At 59.6% G+C, this 22,495-nt stretch overlaps 1 protein-coding gene across 1 annotated transcript in view; it reads left to right on the plus strand.

The window, feature by feature from the left end:
- The window catches only part of Pxdn (peroxidasin), a 73,570-nt gene extending 51,742 nt beyond the window's left edge, over positions 1-21,828 (plus strand). Inside the window, 11 exon segments of the mRNA XM_015480019.2 lie at positions 382-494; positions 1,252-1,408; positions 4,493-4,601; positions 5,145-5,302; positions 9,071-10,574; positions 12,054-12,188; positions 12,788-12,996; positions 16,902-17,022; positions 17,264-17,396; positions 18,801-18,914; positions 19,756-21,828. Of these exon segments, the coding sequence (XP_015335505.1) occupies positions 382-494; positions 1,252-1,408; positions 4,493-4,601; positions 5,145-5,302; positions 9,071-10,574; positions 12,054-12,188; positions 12,788-12,996; positions 16,902-17,022; positions 17,264-17,396; positions 18,801-18,914; positions 19,756-19,872 (2,870 nt within the window). The 3' untranslated portion in view covers positions 19,873-21,828.
- Positions 21,829-22,495: the final 667 nt, after the last annotated feature.

Genomic DNA, 22,495 nt, shown 5'->3' on the forward strand with positions numbered 1-22,495 from the left:
TGGCCCCTCCCTTCTCGCATGGCTCTCCAGCCTGCGAGCAGAGGCTCTCTAAGCCGATGGCCCAGTGGAACGTGCAGCCCAGCAGTCTGTCCTGCCCATGGTGTGGGTCAGGGCACTCTGGGCACCTGGACATGGGGAGTCCTGGGGGCTATTGCAGAGGACCAAGTTGCTGTCCACCTGTGCTGCTGCTCTTGGGGCCCAGGGTAGAAGCCGCGAGATGGAGGGTGGGGGCAGACCACCTCTTGTCCCTCTGGTCCCCTTGCTCTTCCTGGTTGCCACTGGGAGGCCGGGAGGTGTGTCACCCATAGCCTCTGGGTTGGCGTGACTGAGGTGGGGTTTCCGCTCTTCTGAAAGCTTTCTGCCGTCCGTGCTTCCTTCTAGTCACCCCAGTGTTCAGCAGCGTTCCCAGCGACTTGACGGTGGAGGTGGGCACCAATGTGCAGCTCCCATGCAGCTCCCAGGGCGAGCCACAGCCGGCCATCACCTGGAACAAGGTAGGGGCTGAAGCCACCCCACCTGGCTCCTCTGTGGGCGGAAGGGTGCAGGCTGCCACCCTTCTACAGACTTCCTGCAGCAGAAAAAGGCTTGTGTCGCAGGCTTCTCAGGGATACCCTTCCTAGTAGGAGCAGGTGCATGTGGCAGGTCCTCCCTCTCCCTCCAGCCCCCTCTGTAGGTCTGCAGCCTCATGGACAATAGAGACAGTGCTCATTATTTGATTGATCAATTGATTTTTAATTTGCTGTCACTACTCAATCCAATACAAAAATGCTAATTGAACTCAGTGTGGACAGGAAGTGCTCCCTGGGCGACAGGTGGTCATGCCAGGCTCCCCTTAGGGCACAGTTCTCAGGCCAATGATGTCCTGGCCCCCTCCAGCTCCTTCAGCCTGTGGCCTTCTCCACGCACACCTGGACCTGACGTGTGACTTGTCTTTTCTGTCTCCAAGTTGTCCTGGGTTCCAAACACCCTTCACTCAGGGACAGTCCCAGGTGCCCCTCTATCCGGGCCCTGCCACCGTAGCTTGTAGCCCAGGGGAGTTACCCGAGTGTCCCTGCGCTTGTGGTGAAGCCTCTCTGGTACCAGGCTCTGCCCCTGCAAGAGGTGTGTGAGAGTCCTGGGGAGTTCCCCTGGGCCCCTCTGCGCACAGCCTGGGACGCTGTCCCGCAGTCCCGGCCGCCCCTCCCCGCTCTCAGGAAAATCCCCTGGTTTCTCAGCTTTGTTGCTGAGACTGTTTTTATTGTTTTGCTCCAGGATGGGGTTCAGGTAACAGAAAGTGGGAAGTTTCACATCAGCCCTGAAGGATTTTTGACCATCAATGACGTTGGAACCGCAGATGTGGGTCGCTATGAATGTGTGGCCCGGAACACGATTGGATACGCCTCGGTGGGCATGGTGCTCAGTGTGAACGGTACGGGGTGCCCGGGAGCTTGGGGTGTGTCCTGCTCTGTCAGCCAGAAGCACAGTGCACAGGCCAGCCCTGTCCCCCAGGTGAATGGCACGGGGAATGATCCAGGGGACGACCGTCCTTACTCCACAGCCCTGACAGCTGTCAGGGTGTGGCTGGGCCTTCTTTTCGAGCACCTCTGGTAGCACCCCTGTTGTCTCGACCCTCTGCAAGGTGGTCACAAGCTCCATTGGCAGGGGCATCTCTGTGGAGGGCCCTGTGCTCGTGCAGGGCGTCTCTGGGGTTAGCTGCACGTGTGCGGGCACGTCCTGTGCTTCCCTCACCATGTGCCTGGACAGTCCTCTCCCTTGATCTGGTCAGTGGCCTGGAATATGGATTCCACCTCATCTGCAGGCGCTGCTGCCCTGCTCACACCCACCCTCATGTGTCCTGGTCCCTGACAGCCCTTCCTCGAGGGATTTCGTGAGTCCCATGGTTACAGGCACAGCTCCACAGGCAGCTTTGCAGGCCTCTCACCCGACCTGCCTCCCACAGCCCCTGACCCTGCACTGCTGCTGGGCCCCTGGGCTGCAAGGGCTTGCCTCTGGGTATGCGCCTGCCGCCCGCCAGCCTGCTCAAAATGCTCAGGGCCCCTGGATAAGAGGCTCTCGCCCGCCCCTGAGGTCTTGGGCCCTGACAGTCCACCTCCTGGCCTCCGGTAGGCCCCAGCTTTGCCTTCTGCGTCCATGTAGTGGCTGGTCTTCCTGAGAACAGATGGGGACAGGGTGTCCCCTCCACACAGAGCTTGGAACACAGTTAAAATGACTTAATTTTTAGCTTGAAGATATCAGCTGCAGACAGGGGTGGGTGTGGCCTGTTCAGGGTGTGCCCCGGACGAGGCTGGGCCAGGCGGGTTCTCCTGAGCCACTTGAATCCCAGACTCACGGGCTTCTGAGATGTGAGCACAGCTGCTCACTTGCCTGCGCTGCTCTGCTCGGGGTGGATGAGGGGGTCAGTTTTGCCCAGTTGCGAGGGCAGCAGCAGCAGGTGCCAGTCACCGTGAATGGAGGCTGGGACATGGGAGGCTCTGAGCAGGGCCAGTCCCTGGGCCTCATTGCCCACCCTGCTGCAGTGTGGCCTCCACTCTGGGCATGTGGGAAGCCATTGGGACATGCCCATGGGATAGAGCTGTGAGCGTCCTCCTCTCAGGGGCCACTGCGCCGTGGGCAAGGCTTGTCCACCGGCGCAGGAGTATGGTCCCGAGTCCCATGACAGCCTCACCTCACAGGTGCTGGTAGCATGGAGATGCGCGGCCAGGTCCTGGGATGCTGCCCAGAGCCACCGCAGGGCCAGCCAGAGCCCTTTGGTGCCATTTTCAGTAAAGGAGGCCAGTTTGGGAAGAGGAGGGTCAGGGGTCATTTGGACGGTGAGCCATGGCCTGCAGCAGGCCCTTTGGATGGACGGCTCTGGAGCCCCAGGGAGAGATGAAGGAGAAGTTAGGTCCTGGGACGGTGAGGTCACCTGGGACTGGCCCTACACCTCGGGGTGAGCCAGCAGCCAGTAAGGCAGGGAGGACAACTGGTGAAAAGACACCCGAGTGACCAGGGAAAAGCTGGCACCAGAGACCCAAGCCTGCTCGAGGAGGCCGTGCTCCCGCAGAGATGAGGGCAGGCGCTGCGCCCGAGGAGGAGGAGGAGGAGGAGGAGGAGGAGGAGGAGGGGTCGGGGCCGGAGGAGTGCGCTGGCAGCTGGCGGAGGACCCCGGGTCTCTGCAGTGGGTCTTCCCAGCCAAGAGCAAGTCTGCAGAGAGACGTGGGTCGGGCGGCCTGGCCCTCGGGCCTGCCCGCCCCCAGTGGGACGCAGCTGCAGCCACCCGCCACTGAGGCAGCCTGGCGGGAACCAGGTCCGGTCCTGGCCAGCTCCGCTCACAGCAGCTGAGTAGAGGACTAAGTGCGTGTGTGGTTGTGCTGTGTGTGGTGTGTATAGTGTGCTGTGTGTATAGTGTGCTGTGTGTATAGTGTGCTTTGTGGAATATGGTGTGTGTGTGCTGTGTGGCTGTGGATTGTGTGTATAAGGTGTGCTCTGTGTGGTGTGTTGTGTTAGTGTGTGTACACTGTGCTGTGTGTGGTGTGGTGTTTGTATATGGTGTGCTGTGTGTGGCATTTGTACACAGCTGTGTGTACACTGGTGTCTGTGGTGTGTTGTATGTGTGCACTGTGGTGTGTGCTGTGTGGTATGTGTACACTGCTGCATGTGCCATGTGTTGTAGTGTGTGCTGTGTTGTGTGTGTGTGCTGTGTGCTGCATGTGCCATGTGGTGCGGTGTGTGGTGGTGTGGTGTGTACACTGTGCTGCATGTGCCATGTGGTGTGGTATGTGTGTGTTATGTGGTATGTGTACACTGTTGTTGTGTGTGCCATGTGGTGTGGTGTGTGGTGGTGTGGTGTGGTGTGTGGTAGTGTGGTAGGGTGTTGTGTGGTGTGTGGTGGCGTGGTGTTGTGGAGTGGTGTGTGGTGTGTGGTGGTGTGTGGTGGTGTAGTATGTGTGTGGTGTGGTGTGTTGTGGTGTGGAGTGGTGTGTGGCGGTATGGTATGGTGTGGTGTGTGGTGTGTGGTGTGGAGTGGTGTGTGGTGGCGTGGTATGGTGTGGTGTGTGGTAGTGTGGTAGGGTGTTGTGTGGTGTGATGTGGTGGTGTGGTGTGGTGTGGTGGTGTGGTGTGGTGTGTGGTTGTGCGCTGTGCGCCATGCTGGGTGCCTGAGCAGGGAAGCACCCCGTGGAGGTGGCTGATGGCAGGGCTGTGGCTGAGGCGTGGGCGGTGGAGGCCAGCCTTCAAGGAGGCGAGGGGCTGGGCTTGGCCGCAGGCCCCAGAGCTGGCCCCTGGGGACTCCAGGTGCCTCCTGAGGCTCTTGGGGTCACGCCCCTCGTGCCCTGGGATGTGGAGTCCTCAGCTGCCGCTGTCCTGGGGGGGCAGCCTCTGGTGGAGCCAGCCGTCCCCGGGCTTGAGCTCTGGGTGGGATGGAAGGGGTGACGTCCCAGTGACTAGGCGTCTGGGTGGGGTCTGGTGAGTCACGTGGTGGCTTCCTGGCAACCTGTGACTCTGTGCTCCCCAGTTCCCGACATCAGCCGAAACGGGGACCCATTTGTTGCCACCTCCATTGTGGAAGCGATTGCAACTGTGGACAGGGCCATCAACTCCACGCGGACGCACTTGTTTGACAGGTACCGGGCGGGGCGGGCCTCGGGTCCCCTGGCTGGGTGCGGGTGGAGAGCCCACGGCCCCGCACAGAGCTCTGCCCTGTCTAGTCCCCAGAGAAACTTGGAGTGTCACCGTCACTAACAGCACGGCTCTGACTGGGGTGTTAGGAGACACAGGGACGTGTCCTTTCCTAATAGAAGGTGGACGCTGAAGCGCAGCCAGACGGCTTCCGTGAGGCTCTCAGTGTCACTGGACGAGGTGGCCTAGCCGAGCCCTTCGGAGGCAGCCCGCGCCTGCTGTGCTGGCAGAGCCGGCTGTTCTCTGCACCTCGGTTGGAATGCCCTGTGCCCTTCTCTGATGCCTTATTAATGGTTTGTTTTTAGTGTCTCTTGGCTCTTGTCTGTCTGTCCTTGTTCTCTTGCCTTCCTCTTCGGATGAGTCAGGTACGGTGCCTCCTGTTGTCCAGAGTAGCCCTAGAGATACATAATAGCTCCAGCACGTTTGGACTCTGGCGGGTTTTGACTCCAGACCGTGTTTCATGGCACCTCTCTCCCAACTCCTGTCAGCCGGCCTCGTTCTCCCAACGACCTGCTGGCCCTGTTCCGGTACCCGAGGGACCCCTACACCGTGGGACAAGCCCGAGCAGGAGAGATATTCGAGCGGACCCTGCAGCTCATCCAGGAGCACGTGCAGCATGGCCTGATGGTCGACCTGAACGGAACGAGTCAGTACCACGTCCCCTCCCTGACCAGCGTCCCCACACCACACGTGAGCCCTGAGGGCTTCCGGCACCTTCCACCCCAGGCTGGCGACTGGCACACAGTGTCGGAGCTGGGGCTCTGCTTTGGGCCTCAGGGGGGCTGTCGTGTGCACAACCTGCTGACCAGGCTGTAAAGGCCTGTCCATGCTGTCTGTACCAGGTCCTCCCTGTGAGCATGATGACCCGTGGGCGGAGGCTCGAGCGCAGTATGTGGTAATCGCGGGTCCATGTGTGGGTGCTGTGTCCACGCGTGGGTGCTGTGCAGTGTGGGTGTTTGCAGATTCCCAGCATCTGAAAAGCCAGCCCAGGCGGCAGCTGGAGTGGGTGCCGAGTGTGAACTGCCCTCTGCCCTGCCCACCATTGCCCTGGTGCAGGACCAGAGTGTGAGTTCTGTCCTGTTGGTGGCGCCGACAGTCCCTGCAGACCTCGGTCCTGCCCTGTTGCTCACCTGCACACAGAAGGAGGGACGGGGAGCAGCCGTCCCACGCTGTGTCAGAGCGGCTTCCTGGGGTTTCTGCGTTTCCAGGCCATTTTCCCTAGGCTTTTTAAACGATCATGGCAAAAGGTGACTTAGGGCTTAACATGGCTGCCCGTGAACGTGTGAGAGGAAAGAGGCGTGGGGTGAGGTCTGCGGCATTTCTCTCTGGAGCTGGGTGACCACAGGCGGTCCTCATCCTGTCCTGTCCCAGAGCGGAAGCTTCTAGGCACTGCCTGGTGACATGTGGACGGCAGCCGCTGCCTCTCTGTCCTTGGGGCATCCAGCCTCCCTACTGGAGGCCTGGGAAGACGGAACAGCCTGGTGTTCCACGTGGGACTGCAGGCTGCATGTCTCCTTCCACCAGGGTTTCTGGGCACCTCTGCTTGCTGGGCACAGCTTGGGGGTGGGTGCGGCAGAGGCCGTGTGTTCTTGGGCACCCCAGCCCTCCCCCAGGCTCAGGTGTGGCTCCTCTGTTCATGGCATGTCGTTCTCAGGGAGCACAAGGAGAGAGTTGCCAGACGTCACTGCTTGCTGCTGGCTGCCTTTCTTACCCCTAGCCTGGAACGCCCCTGTGGCCCTGCAGGATCAGCCCCTGGGGATGCCAGCTGCAAATCTGCCCTGTTCAGATTTGCTCAGCTCCCTGCCAGTTTCGTATGTCTCCGTGCTAGTTAGGGAAAGGGCTGGGAAGGCACAAATCCACAGCACCCCCACAGCCCCACCACACTGGCCTTTTCTCTGAGTGGCAGCTGGAGCTGTCCTCACCGTCCATCCCCCACCCCGGTTGGGGCACATGCTCCATCTCCAGGCCTGGGGATGTGGCAACATGAAAGAAAGGAAACCCTCAGCCCCGAAGGCCCAGCACTCCTGATAAGCACAGGTGCTAAGCCAGGAGACCAGCCCCGGGGAGCCGCCCGGGCGGCAGCGGCAGGCAGCCCTGCTGGGGGGCAGGCCCATTCCAGAGTGAAGATGGTACTTGATTGGGGACCCCAAAGAGGAGAGGCCTCCTGGGATGAGGGAACCGCAGGTGCCCAGGCTGCGAGGCAGGACGTGGGCAAGTCAGTGTGGCCGGAGCAGAGGGACGGTGCAGGGAGAAGGGGTGGGGAGGCTGTTGCCTGCCAGGAAGGGGCTCCGAGCCCCCAGGTTTTCTAGCAGAGAAATGGGATTGTCCTCCATGCTGTGGTGCCTGGCATGGGGCGGGGGCGCAGGGAGCCCCGCCCGGAGAAGCCAAGCGGGGATCTCTACGGCTGTCTGCTGGGGCTGCCAGGACGTCTGCCCGTGGCCAGTGCCAGGGAAAAGGTGAGCCTGCTCCAGGCCAGGCCCGAGGCCCACGCCGCAGCACAGACGTGTGGAAGGAAGACTTTCCTTCTTGGCTCTCTGGGTTTTGGGTGCTTCTGAGGTTCAAGACTGAGGGTTTTCTAGGCTCCCCGGCTGTAGCTGTGAAGGCAGCCAGACTTGGTTCTTCTCTGCGGGAGGTGTGCACGGCGGAGGGGCAGGGAGGTAGGCAGCCAGGCCGCATCCGCTCTGCTCTCCCGGGGTTTCTGAGAGCTCCTCCCCTCCCCGGCCTAGGAAGCCTCCCCAGGTTCCTTCACGCCACCTGCTGTGTGTTCTGGGTGCCATTTCCTACAGACACTAGCAGTTTCGTTTCCTCTAAGGCCGTGTGTACGCTGCCTGCAGAGCTGGAAACGTGGAGTCTTGGCTCAGTACTCAGCAAGTGTGTGGATCCTGTCTCCATGTGTCTGGATATGTGCATGTGTGCACAGTGTAAGCAAGAGTGCATGCCTATATCAGTGTCTCTTGCATGTGTGTGAGCAAGAGTGTATATCCTGTGCCCTCTCCGAATATGTGCACATGCCCACGTGTAAGCACGAGTACATGCCTTCTCAGACCCAGTGGCCACACTATCATCTCAGCAGCTCAGGAGGCTGATGCAGGAAGATCACAAGTTCAAGGCCAGCCTCAGCAACTTAGCAAGACCCTGACTCAAAAACCAAAAAGGGCTGGGGCTGGGGTTGTGGCTCAGTGGCAGAGCGCTTGCCTGGCATGAGGCACTGGGTTTGGTTCTCAGCCCCACATAAAATAAATAAATAGAATAAAGGTCCATTGACAACTAAAAACATATTAAAAGTAAAAAGGGCTGGGGATGTGGCTCAATGGTTAAGTGCCACTGGGTTTAGTCCAAGGTTCAAAATAAAAAGAATGCATGTCTGTGTCAGTGTGTCAGAATATGTGTGTGCGAGCATGTGAGCAAGAGTGTGTATTCTGCGCAGTGTCTGGATGTGTGCCCGTGGGAACAAGAGCGTGTCTGTGTCAGTATTTGGTTATGTGCATGTGTAAGTGTGTGAGCAGGCCTGTGAGCACGTGTATCCCAGTGTGCCTGTGTGTATATAGATGTGCACACGAATGTGCTCACACAATGGTGCGAGTGTGGAGGGATGTTTGTGCCTGTATGCACATGTAAAGTTCACATGTGTGGTTCAGTGTGCTCACACGTGAGGGTGTCAGCATGCTTGTGCCGGCGTGATCTGTGAGAGCACGTGCGTGTCTTGTGCCAGCTTTCCGGCAGATCCCAGGCACGCTCCAGGGAGAGGAGCGTTGAGGAAGGCCTTGTGAATGTTTGGGCAGTTTGGGAACATGAGCTCTGAGTGAGCAGAAGTCTGAGGGGAAGACTGGGGCCCTGGCTTAGGAAGAGCCGTCACCTGGTCACTTGCCTGGTGGGCAAGTCTGGACTCGTGCAGCTGGGAGGTGGGCTGAAGGTCTCTGAGTGGCCCAGTGACCCTCTGGAGCCAGCGCCTAGACCAGATGGAGGGCCATCTATGCCAGGGCTTGCCAAGAGGAGGCTCTCGGAATTGAGGCAAGCAGCGTGAGGATCTGCCTCTGGACCGTGCTAGAGCAGTGGTGAGGAGGACGTGTCCTAGGGGTGTTTGGTGGCAGCTGATGGGACTTTGGTTGTGCAGTGATGGGCCTGGGGAATGGCCCTGCCAGTGAGCAGGAGGCAGTGGTGTTCCGTGGCCATGGGGTGTATTTCTGGCCTGTTCTCCCCAAGTAGCTGCAAGCTGGGCCACATGGGAGAAGAGAGGAAATGGGAAGGTGCAGGTGGCCTCACTCTGTCAGTGTCACCACAGTGGAGCTGGCATGGAGGCCCAAGGCCCGTGAGGGCTTCATGACCAGGAACAGCAGGGGCATTGGGCGGAGTTCTACCCCAAAGCCAGAGAGGCCCACGCACCCTCAGGAGGTAAGCACTGCCTGTGTTGCAGGTTACCACTACAATGACCTGGTGTCCCCGCAGTACCTGAGCCTCATCGCCAACTTGTCAGGCTGCACCGCCCACCGGCGAGTGAACAACTGCTCCGACATGTGCTTCCACCAGAAGTACCGGACCCACGACGGCACCTGCAACAACCTGCAGCACCCCATGTGGGGCGCCTCGCTCACGGCCTTCGAGCGCCTGCTGACGGCCGTGTACGAGAACGGCTTCAACACGCCCCGCGGCGTCAGCCCCCAGCGGCTCTACAACGGGCACGTGCTGCCCATGCCCCGGCTGGTGTCCACCACGCTGATCGGCACGGAGGCCGTCACGGCAGACGAGCAGTTCACGCACATGCTGATGCAGTGGGGCCAGTTCCTGGACCACGACCTGGACTCCACGGTGGTGGCCCTGAGCCAGGCCCGCTTCTCCGACGGCCAGCACTGCAGCTCCGTGTGCACCAACGACCCCCCCTGCTTCTCCGTCATGATCCCACCCAACGACCCCCGCGTGCGCAGCGGTGCCCGCTGCATGTTCTTTGTGCGCTCCAGCCCCGTGTGCGGCAGCGGCCTGACGTCCCTGCTCATGAACTCCGTGTACCCACGGGAGCAGATCAACCAGCTCACCTCCTACCTCGACGCGTCCAACGTGTACGGCAGCTCAGACCACGAGGCCCGCAGCATCCGGGACCTGGCCAGCCACCGCGGCCTGCTGCGGCAGGGCATCGTGCAGCGCTCCGGGAAGCCCCTGCTGCCCTTCGCCACCGGACCCCCCACCGAGTGCATGAGGGATGAGAATGAGAGCCCTATCCCCTGCTTCCTGGCTGGGGACCACCGGGCCAACGAGCAGCTGGGCCTGACCAGCATGCACACGCTGTGGTTCCGTGAGCACAACCGCATCGCCACAGAGTTGCTGAAGCTGAACCCGCACTGGGACGGGGACACCATCTACCATGAGACCCGCAAGATCGTGGGGGCAGAGATCCAGCACATCACCTACCAGCACTGGCTGCCCAAAGTCCTGGGGGAGGTGGGCGTGAAGATGCTGGGCGAGTACCGGGGCTACGACCCCAACGTCAACGCGGGTATCTTCAATGCCTTCGCCACCGCAGCCTTCAGGTTTGGCCACACGCTCGTCAATCCTGTGCTCCAGAGGCTGGACGAGAACTTGCAGCCCATCGCGCAGGGCCACATCCCCCTCCACAAAGCCTTCTTCTCACCCTTCCGGATCGTGAACGAGGGAGGCATCGATCCACTGCTCAGGGGTCTCTTCGGGGTGCCAGGGAAGATGCGTGTGCCCTCTCAGCTGCTGAACACGGAGCTCACAGAGCGGCTCTTCTCCATGGCGCACACAGTGGCCCTCGACCTGGCTGCCATCAACATCCAGCGGGGCCGGGACCACGGCATTCCGCCCTACCATGACTACAGGGTCTACTGCAACCTGTCCGCCGCCCACACCTTTGAGGACCTGAAGAACGAGATCAAGAACCCTGAGATCCGCGAGAAGCTGCGAAGGTGAGTTCTGGGAAGCCGCTTGCCCTGGCTCCTGTGCGGGCACCAGTGTGACTGGCCACGGGCTGTGCCGCTGCTGTGTGTGTGTGGCACCGCCCGGGGATGAGAGGAGAGCGCCGTGGGCCACCAAGTGTCGGGGGCGCGAGGGCAGAGCCCAGCCAGGTCTTCGCTGCCCACCTGCCCAGCCTGCTCAGGAGGTGAGCTTTGCTGAGCCAGGACAAGCTCCCAGTTAGTTGACCCAGTTGTGCTTCTAGCCAGGGTGTGGCTGGACTGAAGGGCCAATTACCCTAGAATGTTCCAGAACTGAGGCTGTGCCGAGCAACTCAGGCAGGTGGATCTGGCTTTCCTGTAGCCCCTCCACTTGCCAGGAGTCCCCACCAAGTGCCATCTCTGAGCAGCAGCGGTCGTGGGATATGATAGGCCTTCACCTGGGCACAGGAAGCTGTCAGGCTTGGCACACCCCTGAGCACTCGGGGCAGCCAATGGGAAGTCCCTGGGCATGGAGGGGATGGGAAGAAGACAGAGCAGGAGGGAGCAAGTCCTCTGGGGAAGTCTGCAGGCGGCTGGCCCCTGCAGTCCAATGGGTGCCCTGTCCGGCACAGACCAGTCAGCCTCCAGGTTCCTCTGAGAAGCAGCTTCCCACTGAGGTGCTGGACATCCAGGGTGCCTGGACATGGAACAGAGAGCGCAGCTGTGTCCTGCAGGCCCCTGGGAGCTGGGGCTGGAGCAGAGCCGTGCTTGTGCCCATGGAGGAGCCCACTGGGGTGCCTGCTGATCAGAGGCAGAGGCCCTGGCTACGTGTGCCTCCTGTGTGCTCTGTGGGGAGTGGCCGTGGGATCCCGGACCTTTAGGACTCCAGTGAGCCTGGGACCATGGCACCTGTTGACCAGCACAGCCTTTGAAAACCGTGAAACTCTGGGACGTGAACGACCGGTAGAAATCATCAGTGTGTGTTTGTAAGCCAGTATTTCTGAGGAATTGGAAGAATTTGGTAAAGAAGTTCGTCATCTGACACTTAAGCTTCCTCCTAGTCCTTTGGCATCTTTGTTAGAAAACATTTCATTATGGCAGATATATTTCCAATGTATGGTAGAATGCAGTTCCATTCTGTTAAAGCTGTGGCTGTGGCTACATACTGGTCCTTGTCCATACGTCCATGGACAGAGGCCCGGCAGGCATAGTGGATGGTGGGTTTTCCCTGCAGAGCAGCGGGGTGTGTGGTTTAATTTGCTTTCTTGGGTTTTTCAAATCTTTGATAGATAAGTTGGGGCATGTACATTTTACACCCACAAAATAGAAAGTAGGAAAAAAGTCTTCGAAGTATAATGGATATGTGTTTCAAAGAAATAAAGGTGAATTTGTTTGTGAAGTATAGTTATGGATAAAGTAAAGTAGTGAAAGGAAAAATGAGGACGTTTGCATTTGCTGTGTTTTCTGCCGCGTGCAGCCCTGTGAGGTAAGGGACCTGCCTCTTTGTTGCAGACTGTACGGCTCCACCCTCAACATCGACCTGTTCCCGGCCCTCATGGTGGAGGACCTGGTTCCTGGCAGCCGCCTGGGGCCCACTCTGATGTGCCTGCTCAGCACACAGTTCCGGCGCCTGCGGGATGGGGACAGGTGAGCCCGGATGCCCTGCAGAGCCTGCCGTGACAACCAGAGACACCGAGACCCGTCCTGGCTGAGAAGGAAAAGCTACACCCTGGTGGACCTATGAGGACCTCCCTGCCTGCCAGGGGCATGGCCCCCGCTCCTTAGGCTAGCCACACCTGGCCAGGTGCCCTGAGTCCCCAGCCTGAGGGGCAGGATTCAGCTCCTGGAAGCCTGTGGGTCCACCCATGCAGTTGTGCCCCTGTGGACCTCAGAGCAGCTGAGCTTCTGGCTGGCCCTCTCTGCGTCTAGGCTGGCGTCGTTAGGGGACTTGGAGGCCTGGGAGGCGGCCCACCCTCCCTATTCCTTAGTAACTCTGCAGACGGCTTGCAGATGTCATTGTTTTGTAAGTGGCCTGTCCCCCGTGTTGCTGCCCGGGCAGCTGGCAGGTGGCCTCCTGTGTTCGGGGTTCTGCATCCGCTCTGTTTGGGGAGAAGCGTGAGCAGTGCTGACCCCTTTGCAGCTGCTGCCCTTGGCCAGCTCCCTGCTGCTGGAGAGACAGCCCAGCCCACTCCTGGGTCCCGGGGCGTCCCTTCCTGCTTCTGACCTCGCCGTCTCTGCCCATGCAGGTTGTGGTACGAAAACCCTGGGGTGTTCTCCCCCGCCCAGCTGACGCAGCTCAAGCAGACGTCTCTGGCCAGGATCCTCTGCGACAACTCAGACAACATCACCCGTGTGCCAGGGGACGTGTTCAGGGTGGCTGAGTTCCCACATGGCTATGGCAGCTGCGAGGACATCCCCCGCGTGGACCTGCGGCTGTGGCAGGACTGCTGCGAAGGTGCGTTGGGGGGCCCACGCTGCCCGTCCCACTCCTGTGTTTCCAGTGTCGGCCAAGGGCAGCCCGACAGTGTGGGGGGGATGGGCACGGGTGGGGTAGCTGTGGCCTCTGCACCCAGCCCACTGGCCACACGTCCTGAGATGCTCCCTAGGAGCTCTCGCCTCACACACCCCGAGGGCTGTGCACACGCAGCAGGTCTGGGCAGCCGCTCCTCCTGGCCTCGGTGCCATCAGGAGACATGGCCACATGAGATCAGGCGGCTGCTGCCGTGCAGCACAATCTCCCAGCAGACCTTAGGAGCAGGGCACAGGGTGAAATAACAGCTGGAGGTCGTCTGTGCAGACGCAGACTGCAGCACGCCAGTGATGGTCCCTGCCTGGCGCTGGGAAATGTGCACAGGGCGTACCCCACTCCACCCCCCGCCCTGCCTCGCCCCACCCCTCACGGTGGCCATGTGATCCGTGGGCCCCGTGTCCACAGTGACTGCAGCACTGGGAGGGGCGCAGGCACCGTGTTCCTCAGGCCTGGCTGGTCTCCCTGTAGAGCCTGGTGGGTGTCTGAACACAAGTGCCCCTGGGCGAAGCCCAGCCTCGGGGCAGGTGGAGAAGGGCACGTGGAGGCAGCCTGGCACTCGCACCCTAAAAAAGTGGGGCTGCCCCTCATGCTGGCCAGGCTGCCCTCATGGAGCCTGCACAGTAGGTGGGCTCAGGAGGAGCACAGAGTTCAGAAACTGGTGGCCTCCTCCTCCTCCTCCTCCTGCTGCCCGGAGCGCAGGTGCAGCAGGTCCACTGGGTGTTCAGATGGTCCTCGGCGGGTCTCAGTCTCTGGGAGGGAAGTGTGTGATCTGATTTCCTGTCTCCACACATACATCAATGCACACGTGCCTGCGTGTGTGGTGGGACGCTTCACGTGCATGGACACTGCTTGCTGGGGGCCTAGTTTTCCGGGTCACAGCATTTGCCTCCTCACTTCTGCTGGGGACCTTTACCTGTTTCTGTTGTGTTCTCATTGTGCATCGGGCGTGAACGCTTCTGCTCGAGCACAGCAGAGAAATCCATTCTGTTGGCAGAAAATGGTTCCATTGAAAGCCATGGGAAAAGCCAGCTATTTTTACTCTCGAATGCAGGGACTCTGCGATCTGATAACTTCAGCAGGCCCTCTGGCTGCCTGAGCTGGACCGGAGCCAGGCGTCTGCTCTCCACTGAAGACCCAGCCGGCTGGGCTGCTGCTCCCGGTCCTGTGGGCACCCTGCTCTCTGCAGGGCAGCCACAACCACAGGAGCTACTTGCCAACACTGGGTTCCGGTACTTTCCCCTGAAACAGTGGGCTTGGCCCTGGGCCACCACAGCTTAAAAATGCTTTGTAAGGTTATCTGTTTTTATTTTAACCCAAAAGCTGTATCTAAAATATAGCAGGAAAAGAAAAAGAAAGAATTGAAGTTCAACAGGCCAGAATATCAGCTTCTATTTATGTTGGTTCAACTTTCAAAGAAGGCGCCTGTCCAGCACACTTCCTAAGCTGTGGCCACGTCTTGTCAGCCCCCGAGGCTGCCCCCTGTGCCCCTGGGAATCCTAAGAAACAGCTCCTGGGCGGTGGGTGACTGATGCTCTTGACCAGGGTAGCAGTGATGACTTATTTGTGGGATTGAGGAGTCTTAGGGAAAAACAGATGCACACATGAACACAGATGCACGTACACTCACACACCGAGGCCCATGTGTTCACACATGCACACATACACACATGCAAGTGCACGCCCACACCCTCATTTGCGCTAAGCACTCTGAAATTGTTTGGAATTGTTGTAGTGAGCATTGGGACACGATTAGGAACTGCACACTGCACCTAGCTTCACCAGTTGTTAACATCTTGCCCTACAGTGCCCCTCTGTCACTGTGTGTGTGTGTGTGTGTATGTGTGCACATGCGTGTGTGCAATGTGGATGTTTTTCTGTATTAGCCCAGGATATTGTAGGCCTTGCACTGCCTTGCTTCTAAGTAGCTTAAGTGTGTATTGTCAGAATTGGGACGTTTTCGTGAGCGGTTTATGGAGGTCACTCAGATTTTTGCCATCTGTTCAGTAATGTCCAGTGATGTCCTCTGTGCTGCTTTACATCTGGGCTCCAGATCTGTTCAGGGCCATGACTTACCTCTCACCTGCATGTCCTGTGGCATCGTCTAAACAGGAATCGAGTCTCGGCCTGTCTTCACTCCTCTGTCGCGTAGCCATCGCCTCCGGGCAGCTCACCTGATATTTCCTCAGGTTGCGCCCTTCGCTGGGCTTGGTGCCGGGCATCAGGAGACACGTGAAGTCAGTCTGCTGGCTGGGGACGTGGGTCTCCCTAAGGGGTTGTGTTGGTGTTTCACCAAACCCAGGGGTCTGTGGGCACGCTGCCCGAGTGGGGAGATGAGCAACTCCTCCTTCACAGCCCCCAGGGCCCTGGGCAGAGGACTGTGCCCAGTAGGGACTGGCACTCCTGGGCAGGGCTGGTTTCAGGACGGATTCTGGTTCTGGGCTCAGGCTCTCTGCCTACGCTGTCCTGGGCCCTGCGTGGTCCAGCTCACTGACAGGAGCACAGCGGCTTCCCTGTGTCCACTCACATTGCTCCCCCAGCCTCACCGGGGCCAACCAGCCGGGCAGCTCCTGCCTCCTGAGCCAGGGCAGAGCCCACGGCCTGAGCAGCATGGCCCAGACCCGCCCTGCACACCAGGCAGCCCGAGGGCTCTCCTGGCAGGGCTGGGGCCCGTCCCCACACAGCCTGCTCCCTGGGGACCTCATGGCTACAGACCCCTCCCTGGCGCACCCACTCTGTGGTGCCTGGGATTGGGAGCCACCTTGCCTTCTTGAGTCCCCACTGGGGACTCTGCAGGGACCCACCCCACCCCAGTCTGCCAGGGAGGGGACGCCAGTCAGGCTCATCCTGCCTTGTGTCAGAGTGCGGGGCCTGGCCTGGCTGCCACACGTGGAGGACTGGGGTCCCAGGAGGGGCCAGGGCTGTGAGGGGCCCTGCCGGGCTGGTCCGATGCATTTATCTGAGCCATTTCAGACACTTCACTCCGTGTGCTCTGGGGCGATCGGCAGGCCGGGTGCCGCGGGCGGGTCGGCACGCTGGGCCTGGGCCAGAAGCCCAGTGCTTAGGTGCTGGGACACAGTGCCGAGCTAAGGGTCCTCCTCAGCGGTGTCATGGGCAGAAATGGGCTGCGATCCTTGAAGAACCCTCTCCAGATGACAATCTAGCCAGCCCGCGAATACCACCTAGGACGGGAACTGGAGAGCCCACCACAGGGCCTCGGTATTGTCCTCGTGGGCCTTGGTCTTGTACCTTCCTGCCGCAGTGGTCCCCTGAGGCTGTCAAATCAGGAAAGGGCATAGTGGCCTTGACCTTCTTTCTGGTCCCCAGTGAGGCAGAGTCACAAGCCCCCAGAAACCCTGACCTCCGTGTGGATGATGTGGGAAGCCCCAGGGTCCCATGCCCAGAGCTCTGTGCTGCTTTTCACCTGGGGCCCAGGAGAAAAGCCTCAGAGAAGGTGTCTGGGACTCCCTTGGGCGGAGCAGAGGTGGACCCACCTCCGTAGGATGGGTGGGGGAGGTTGTCAGGTGCACCAGGCCACCGGGCCATAGGAGGGGGCCCCCACGCCAGCAGCCTCTGGAGTCAGCCCCTGGCCTGGTGAGCTGTGGGGGACTGGTCAGACAACAGGGTGGCCTGGTGGCATCGCGGGTGCTGGAGTGGGGCCCACTCCCACCTTTTGGATGCCTAGGGACCTCAGAGGTCAGATCCACAATCCCTTCCTGGCCCCAGGCACCACAATTGGTTCATTGACTGCCCCACAAAGGGGGTTCACATTTGATGAGATGCACCGTAGTTCCTCACTGTCTGCAGCGTGCCCTTTTCTGGTTTCTCTTTAGACTGTAGGACCAGGGGACAGTTCAACGCGTTTTCCTACCACTTCCGAGGCAGGCGGTCTCTGGACTTCAGCTACAGGGAGGACAAGCCCCGCCGGGGAATGCGACCCCGGAAGATGCGAAGGTGCTGGTCTCTTGGTACACTGGAAGCAGGCCCCCAGCTGCCGGATGCCTTGTGACAGGCCGCGGTCTCCCTGCCAGCCTGCGCTTTTTTTCAGCCAGGCTGTCACGGGAGGGATGTCCGGGGAGCTGGAACAGGCCTGCAGCCTCACCCTGGGGGCTACGCTGGGCCACGGCCCTTGTGCTCAGGGAGCTCAGGAGCCAGGATCTGAACCGTGGGTGAGTCTGTGCTTCCCCTCCCGTAGTGTGCTGAAACCCAGCGAACTACAGGGCAACACCACCTCAGCCGCCCGGGAGCGCCCGGGAGCACCAGCGACCAGCGACTTCCGAGAGTTTGTCCTGGAAATGCAGAAGACCATCACAGAGCTCAGGAAGCAGGTGAGGCGGGCTGAGCCCCTCCACCAGCAGCCTTCTCCGCAGCCCGCCTGCCTCCTCTGATCAGGAGGCCTTCCTTCTCCAAGGACTGAGGGCGAGGACCCTGCTGGGCACCACTCCAGTCCACAGCTTGCTGCTGTGGGCCCTGCTCGTCTCCCCGGGTTTCCCAGAGGATCAGGGACAACAGGCAGTGGGTAGTGTCATGGGCTGTGTGGCCACCAGCCAGGTGACTTTGCTGAGAACACAGCTGGTGCAAAGTCTCAGGAAGCCCCAAGAGGGGCCGCTGGGGAGAAGGCAAACCTGAACTCCTATTCAGCTGCTTGGAGAGGGATGGCTGCAGGCTACAGACGGGGTCTCAGGTGACACCCTGCTGGCTCCTTGGTCATGTGGAGATGTTCAGGCAGCTATGGCTCAGGCCTGGCCTTGTCGTTGTGCTGAGCTCAGTGCTCACACGCATGTCTCCGTTGAGACCCACACAGGCCCGGCTCTGAGTTAACTCGGGATCAGCCGCCCGTGCCTAGGGTCCTGGCAGGGTAGACAGGCCTGCGGTCACTCAACTCTGGGGCAGCCTGGCCCATGCATAGGTAAGGGTGTGCTCTGCAAGGCCGAGACCGCTGTTGTGGTTGGTGGGCTGCGACAAGAAGCTGCCCCTGTGGACACACACAGGCAACGGGTTGGTGGTCTCCTCTGCACACAGCTGGTGTGGCCTACTGTCAGGGCAGCTGCCGCTGCAGCTGGGCAGGGTTCACAGACATTTGTTCCCAGAACAGGAAGGCGTGTGGTGAGTGTGCTCTCTCTATGCCGGACCTGAGCACCACTGAGATCAGGCTCAGCTGCAAGGGACAGGACACCCCGAGTGGGAAGCATTCAGTGAGCCACAGCACAGCATCCCTCTCACGGAGTGCATGGCTGCAGACAGTGGCAGGACCTTGGCTTCTCCCTGTTCATAGAGGGGGCCCTCTGCACAAAGGCCAGGGTGTGGGAAGGTGGCCCTCAGAGGGTCTTCTGGGCTCCTGCAGCCTCCCCCACATCCTGCATCACTGACCCACACCTTTAGTGTGGACACCATGTGTCCAGTGCACACCAGCACCCCACCCGTGGGAAGCAAGGTGGCCTAATCCCCAGGCTGGCCCGCCACCGCTCCTTGGAACACTGCGTGCAGTGCGCTTTGCCCTGGATTGGGGGCAGTCATGGGAGGAAAGCGCCCTCTCTCCCAAGTCCCCTCCTTGTTGTTCTGTCGAGCTCCTCTGGCTTCAGAGAGGCTGCAGGCCATCGGGAGCCTGTCTGGCCAGTGCCACTGAGGTTCGCAGCAGTGCTTCAGAATTTTGTGTGTGAACAGTGTAAGGTGTCACCTCCTGGGGGGAGGCTTGCTCAGAGGTGACGGGGACGCTCTGTGCCCTGCTGCAGATCAACAGGCTGGAGTCCCGGCTCAGCACCACAGAGTGTGTGGATGCCAGTGGAGAGCCCCGTGTCAACAGCGCCACGTGGAGACCCGACCCCTGCACCGTCTGTGGGTGCAAAGTGAGTACAGAGAGCCCCCGCCATGCCACACGTCAGGGGCCAGTCCAGCTCCTCCCCTGTCCCTGCCTTTCCACGGGAGCACAGGGGCCCACCTCTTGGTGCCAGCTGTAGCTCTACCTGCCAGGCAGTGCTGGTGCCCAGACCCGGGCAGTGTGCAGCCATGCTCAGGCCAGGGTAAGCAGTGGGCACTGTGTGCTCCAGCTCCACCTTCTGCCAGCTGTGGCACTAACATGTCCACCCCGGAAACCTGAAAACACAGCCGCTGGGGCTCCTTCCCCCAGAGAGTCCGTGGTAATCACCTGCCCCGCTGGCTCTGTGCACTTCTGGCCTGGGGCACTAGCAACACAGGAAATGGGGCTCGAGCTGGCTTTGGGAGAAGGTGAGCAGTGGGGCGTGGGTACCAGCAGGCCGCAGAAGCCCACCTGCAGCCCAGACTGGGGCTGTCGGGGCTGTGAGCATGAGGACCCCCAGGCGCCTCGGGTGCCGCCGCAGATGAGGCTGTGCCTTTGCCAGGGATGTGGGGAGGGCACCCAAGCACCCTGGGCCTGTCTCCTTTGGGCAGCAAACAGGGAGAGCCGGCCTAGGTGGCCTCCTGGTGTTCTCTGGTCCATGGTCCTGGAGGAATCAGGGGTAGGAGGAGGGTGAGTCACCCATGATCCAAGTGGCGGTTCCCTTACCTTGAGTCTGTAGCTGGGAAGCCTGCCAAGAAGGTCCCCTTTTCTAGTCACAGGAAAGGGAAGGCCTCTGCAGGCCAAGGGGTGGGGACGTGGATACGGAGTGACCGGCCCCATGTCCAGGTCAGTTCTTGAAATGACACTGTGCCCATCTCCCCCTCCTCCAGGACGGGCAGGTCACCTGCTTCGTGGAATCCTGCCCTCCTGCCACCTGCCCTGAGCCCGTGGAAGCGGAAGGAGCCTGTTGTCCAGTCTGTGTGGAGAAAGGCACGGAGGAGCCCTAGCTCCTGCAGGCTCTCGGGTGGTCTGTACAGCTCTTGCAGGAACAAAGTCCACCAGGAGTGCAGACCAGAGGGAGCCCCTGCACTCGAGTGTCGGGACTGGGCTGGGCCTCAGACAGCAGCCCAGGCGCCCCAGACCTGCGCTCCGTGGAGGAAGCGGCAGGCAGGAAGGGGAGCGACTCTGTGTTAGACTTCTCAGGTTTTATTTAATTCTTTCAAGTGAAAATCTGGTGCTACTATTAAATCGCACAGTTAACTCTTTAGGCTCCTAAATTGATTCTGCCTGATAACACCACTTCTTTTCCGTCAGGCAGGAGGCCTCTAAATGCCTGCTGCGCCTGGCTCTGGGGCCAGGCACTGGCAGACGGGTGTTGCCGGCAGTAGGGTGCCTCACAGAGAGGCGGCAGGAGGCTCTTGAAGCCTGGGCTGCATCAGACCACACTAAAAAAGAAAATCACATTTGGCACGAAACAAAACGGGATCTTTAGGAGAGCGTTCTGGGGACCCGGTCGGGTCGCTCGGGCTCCCGCTCCCTGCCTGCTGTCTGCCCCCACCTTCTTGGTCCTTTCTCAGCTCCTCAGTATTTAACCATGAAGCGAAGCAGGCGTGTGTCAGTGACTGCTCCTCCTCCCACGGAGGGACGTCACCAGGCCACCATACAGACGGGCTCTTTCTCCTGGAGCCGGAGTGGAAACCTTCCCTCTTCCTCCTGTAGCCTCCTGGCAGGCCCATGCACTGGCCAGTGGCTTGCGGCCTTGGTGCGCTTGCCAGCTCCTCTGCTGACCACGAGCAAGGCCTACTCTCCAGGTCCTTCTGCAGGGCGGGGACAACCGGAGTCCCAGCGCGGGGACTCTGACTCCACATCATGTGAACCTTTAAAAAAAATGAATCCCTGTACCTTGTGTATTTTTTAACTGCATGATGTTTTATATTAAAAAGAAGCCTGCCCATTTCTTAGGTGTAGATATGGCAGAAACATCATCATACAAAAGTATTCTTTTGTTTTATTTTTATTTTTTAATTTTTGTTTTTAGAATTTAGTGAAAAGCAACTGTCATACCTCATGGTCTCTTTTTAATTGACCAAAACCTTCCGTCTTAGTCTAAAGACGGAGTGATCTGGGTTTTGAGGAACATTCTGAACTTGCTGATTTCCTTCTACACATTTCTGAGTCTCTTCCTGCCTGAGGTTGGCTGGGAGGGGACACGGAGGACCCAGGTCTAGAGCCAGGTGGCAGGAGTCAGCCTGAGAACATGCAGTGAGACCATCGTGGGGACAGGGAAGACTGGCTTCTTGCAGCATCTGGCCCAGGAGGGGCCTTCCCCGCTGGGGAGGTTGCTGTGATGGCTGGCGAGCCTGGTGTCCACCCCGGGGGTCGCTGAGGCCTGCTGCACAGAGCATGGGGTGTTGGCAGTGGACTAGGGTCTGTGTACCAGTGTGGGTATTGGACTGCTTATCCTCACATTGCTAAAGAATAAATTAAGGCTGGCTTGTATTTCCCAGGCCACAGCATTTCTTCTGAAATATTAAATCAAATCTAGCATTGAGCATATCTTAAAACAGTTCTGTGAACGAGGAAGCTCACGAGTTTGCCTAAAATCCTATGGCTAGTGGCTCAGGTGGCAGACTGGCTGTGACCTGCACTGGGGGCTCTGCTGGTGCACACAGAGGGGCTGCAGTGCAGTGCGTGGCTGGGGCAAGGGTCTAGGGCTGTCGATCTCTGTAACTGCAACTGACGTGCCTGTGGAGTCCCCAGCTGGCGCTCGGTCTTGGTGACCTGAGGAGTGTCCTGGCAGCAGGTGAGGGCCGTGCTGTGGCCTGAAGCCTAGTGTATATATTTGTTTCCTGTTCTGTCACCAACAGCCAATGCCTTTTCATGTTCACTGTATTCAGTACATTACCAAAGAAACATTTGCACTATGTAATGACGCCTTCAGTTCAAATAAAAGGCCCACTGTGTCCAGGGGAGCCCGGCTCTTTCTTTCTACCTCGAGATGATACTTGGGGCTACAACTTGTTGTGCAGGTGACAGTGAAGCTGGATGAAGAAAGAGGTGGGTCCTCAACAATTGCCCAGGAGTGCCCCAGTCTCGGGTGGTTCTGTACCGCAACATGAGCAGGAAAAGGAAAGTGGGCCTGAGGTAAAATGGGCTCTCACTCAGAGGCAGCCAGCCTTCTTTTCGTGACATGGCAAATCTGATGTTGAGTATTTTGTGTGTGGCAGGAGCAGGTCTCCATTTCTCCCGATCTTGAACTTTGTAAGACTGCGGAACTGCCACGTCAGGAGAGCACCCGTGTGTTTGAACAGTTCACTGGGGTGTCAGCCCAACCTCAGCCGCGCCAGCCCCAGGCCTGAGGTTGCGCCCTGGGTTTTCTTCCACGTCCTGGCATCTGAACAGGCTCCTGCTGGGTTCTTCAGGAGTTTTTATTTATGCCCAAGACATCCACATGAAGGATTCCCATTCATTTACATTCATGCAACAAATGTTCAGGAGCCCCGGGCCCAGAGGCAGTGCTAGTGGGCGGCATGTCTGGGTTTGGAAGGTGGTGGAGACTCCAGCAGTGACTGGTTTTACGTCTCTGGGTCTCCATCTGTGCTTGGAGTGTCTGGTTTCCTTTGGAGACCG

The sequence above is a fragment of the Marmota marmota genome, unplaced genomic scaffold, assembly GCF_001458135.2.
Source record: "Marmota marmota marmota unplaced genomic scaffold, marMar, whole genome shotgun sequence".
Taxonomy (NCBI): Eukaryota; Metazoa; Chordata; class Mammalia; order Rodentia; family Sciuridae; genus Marmota; species Marmota marmota.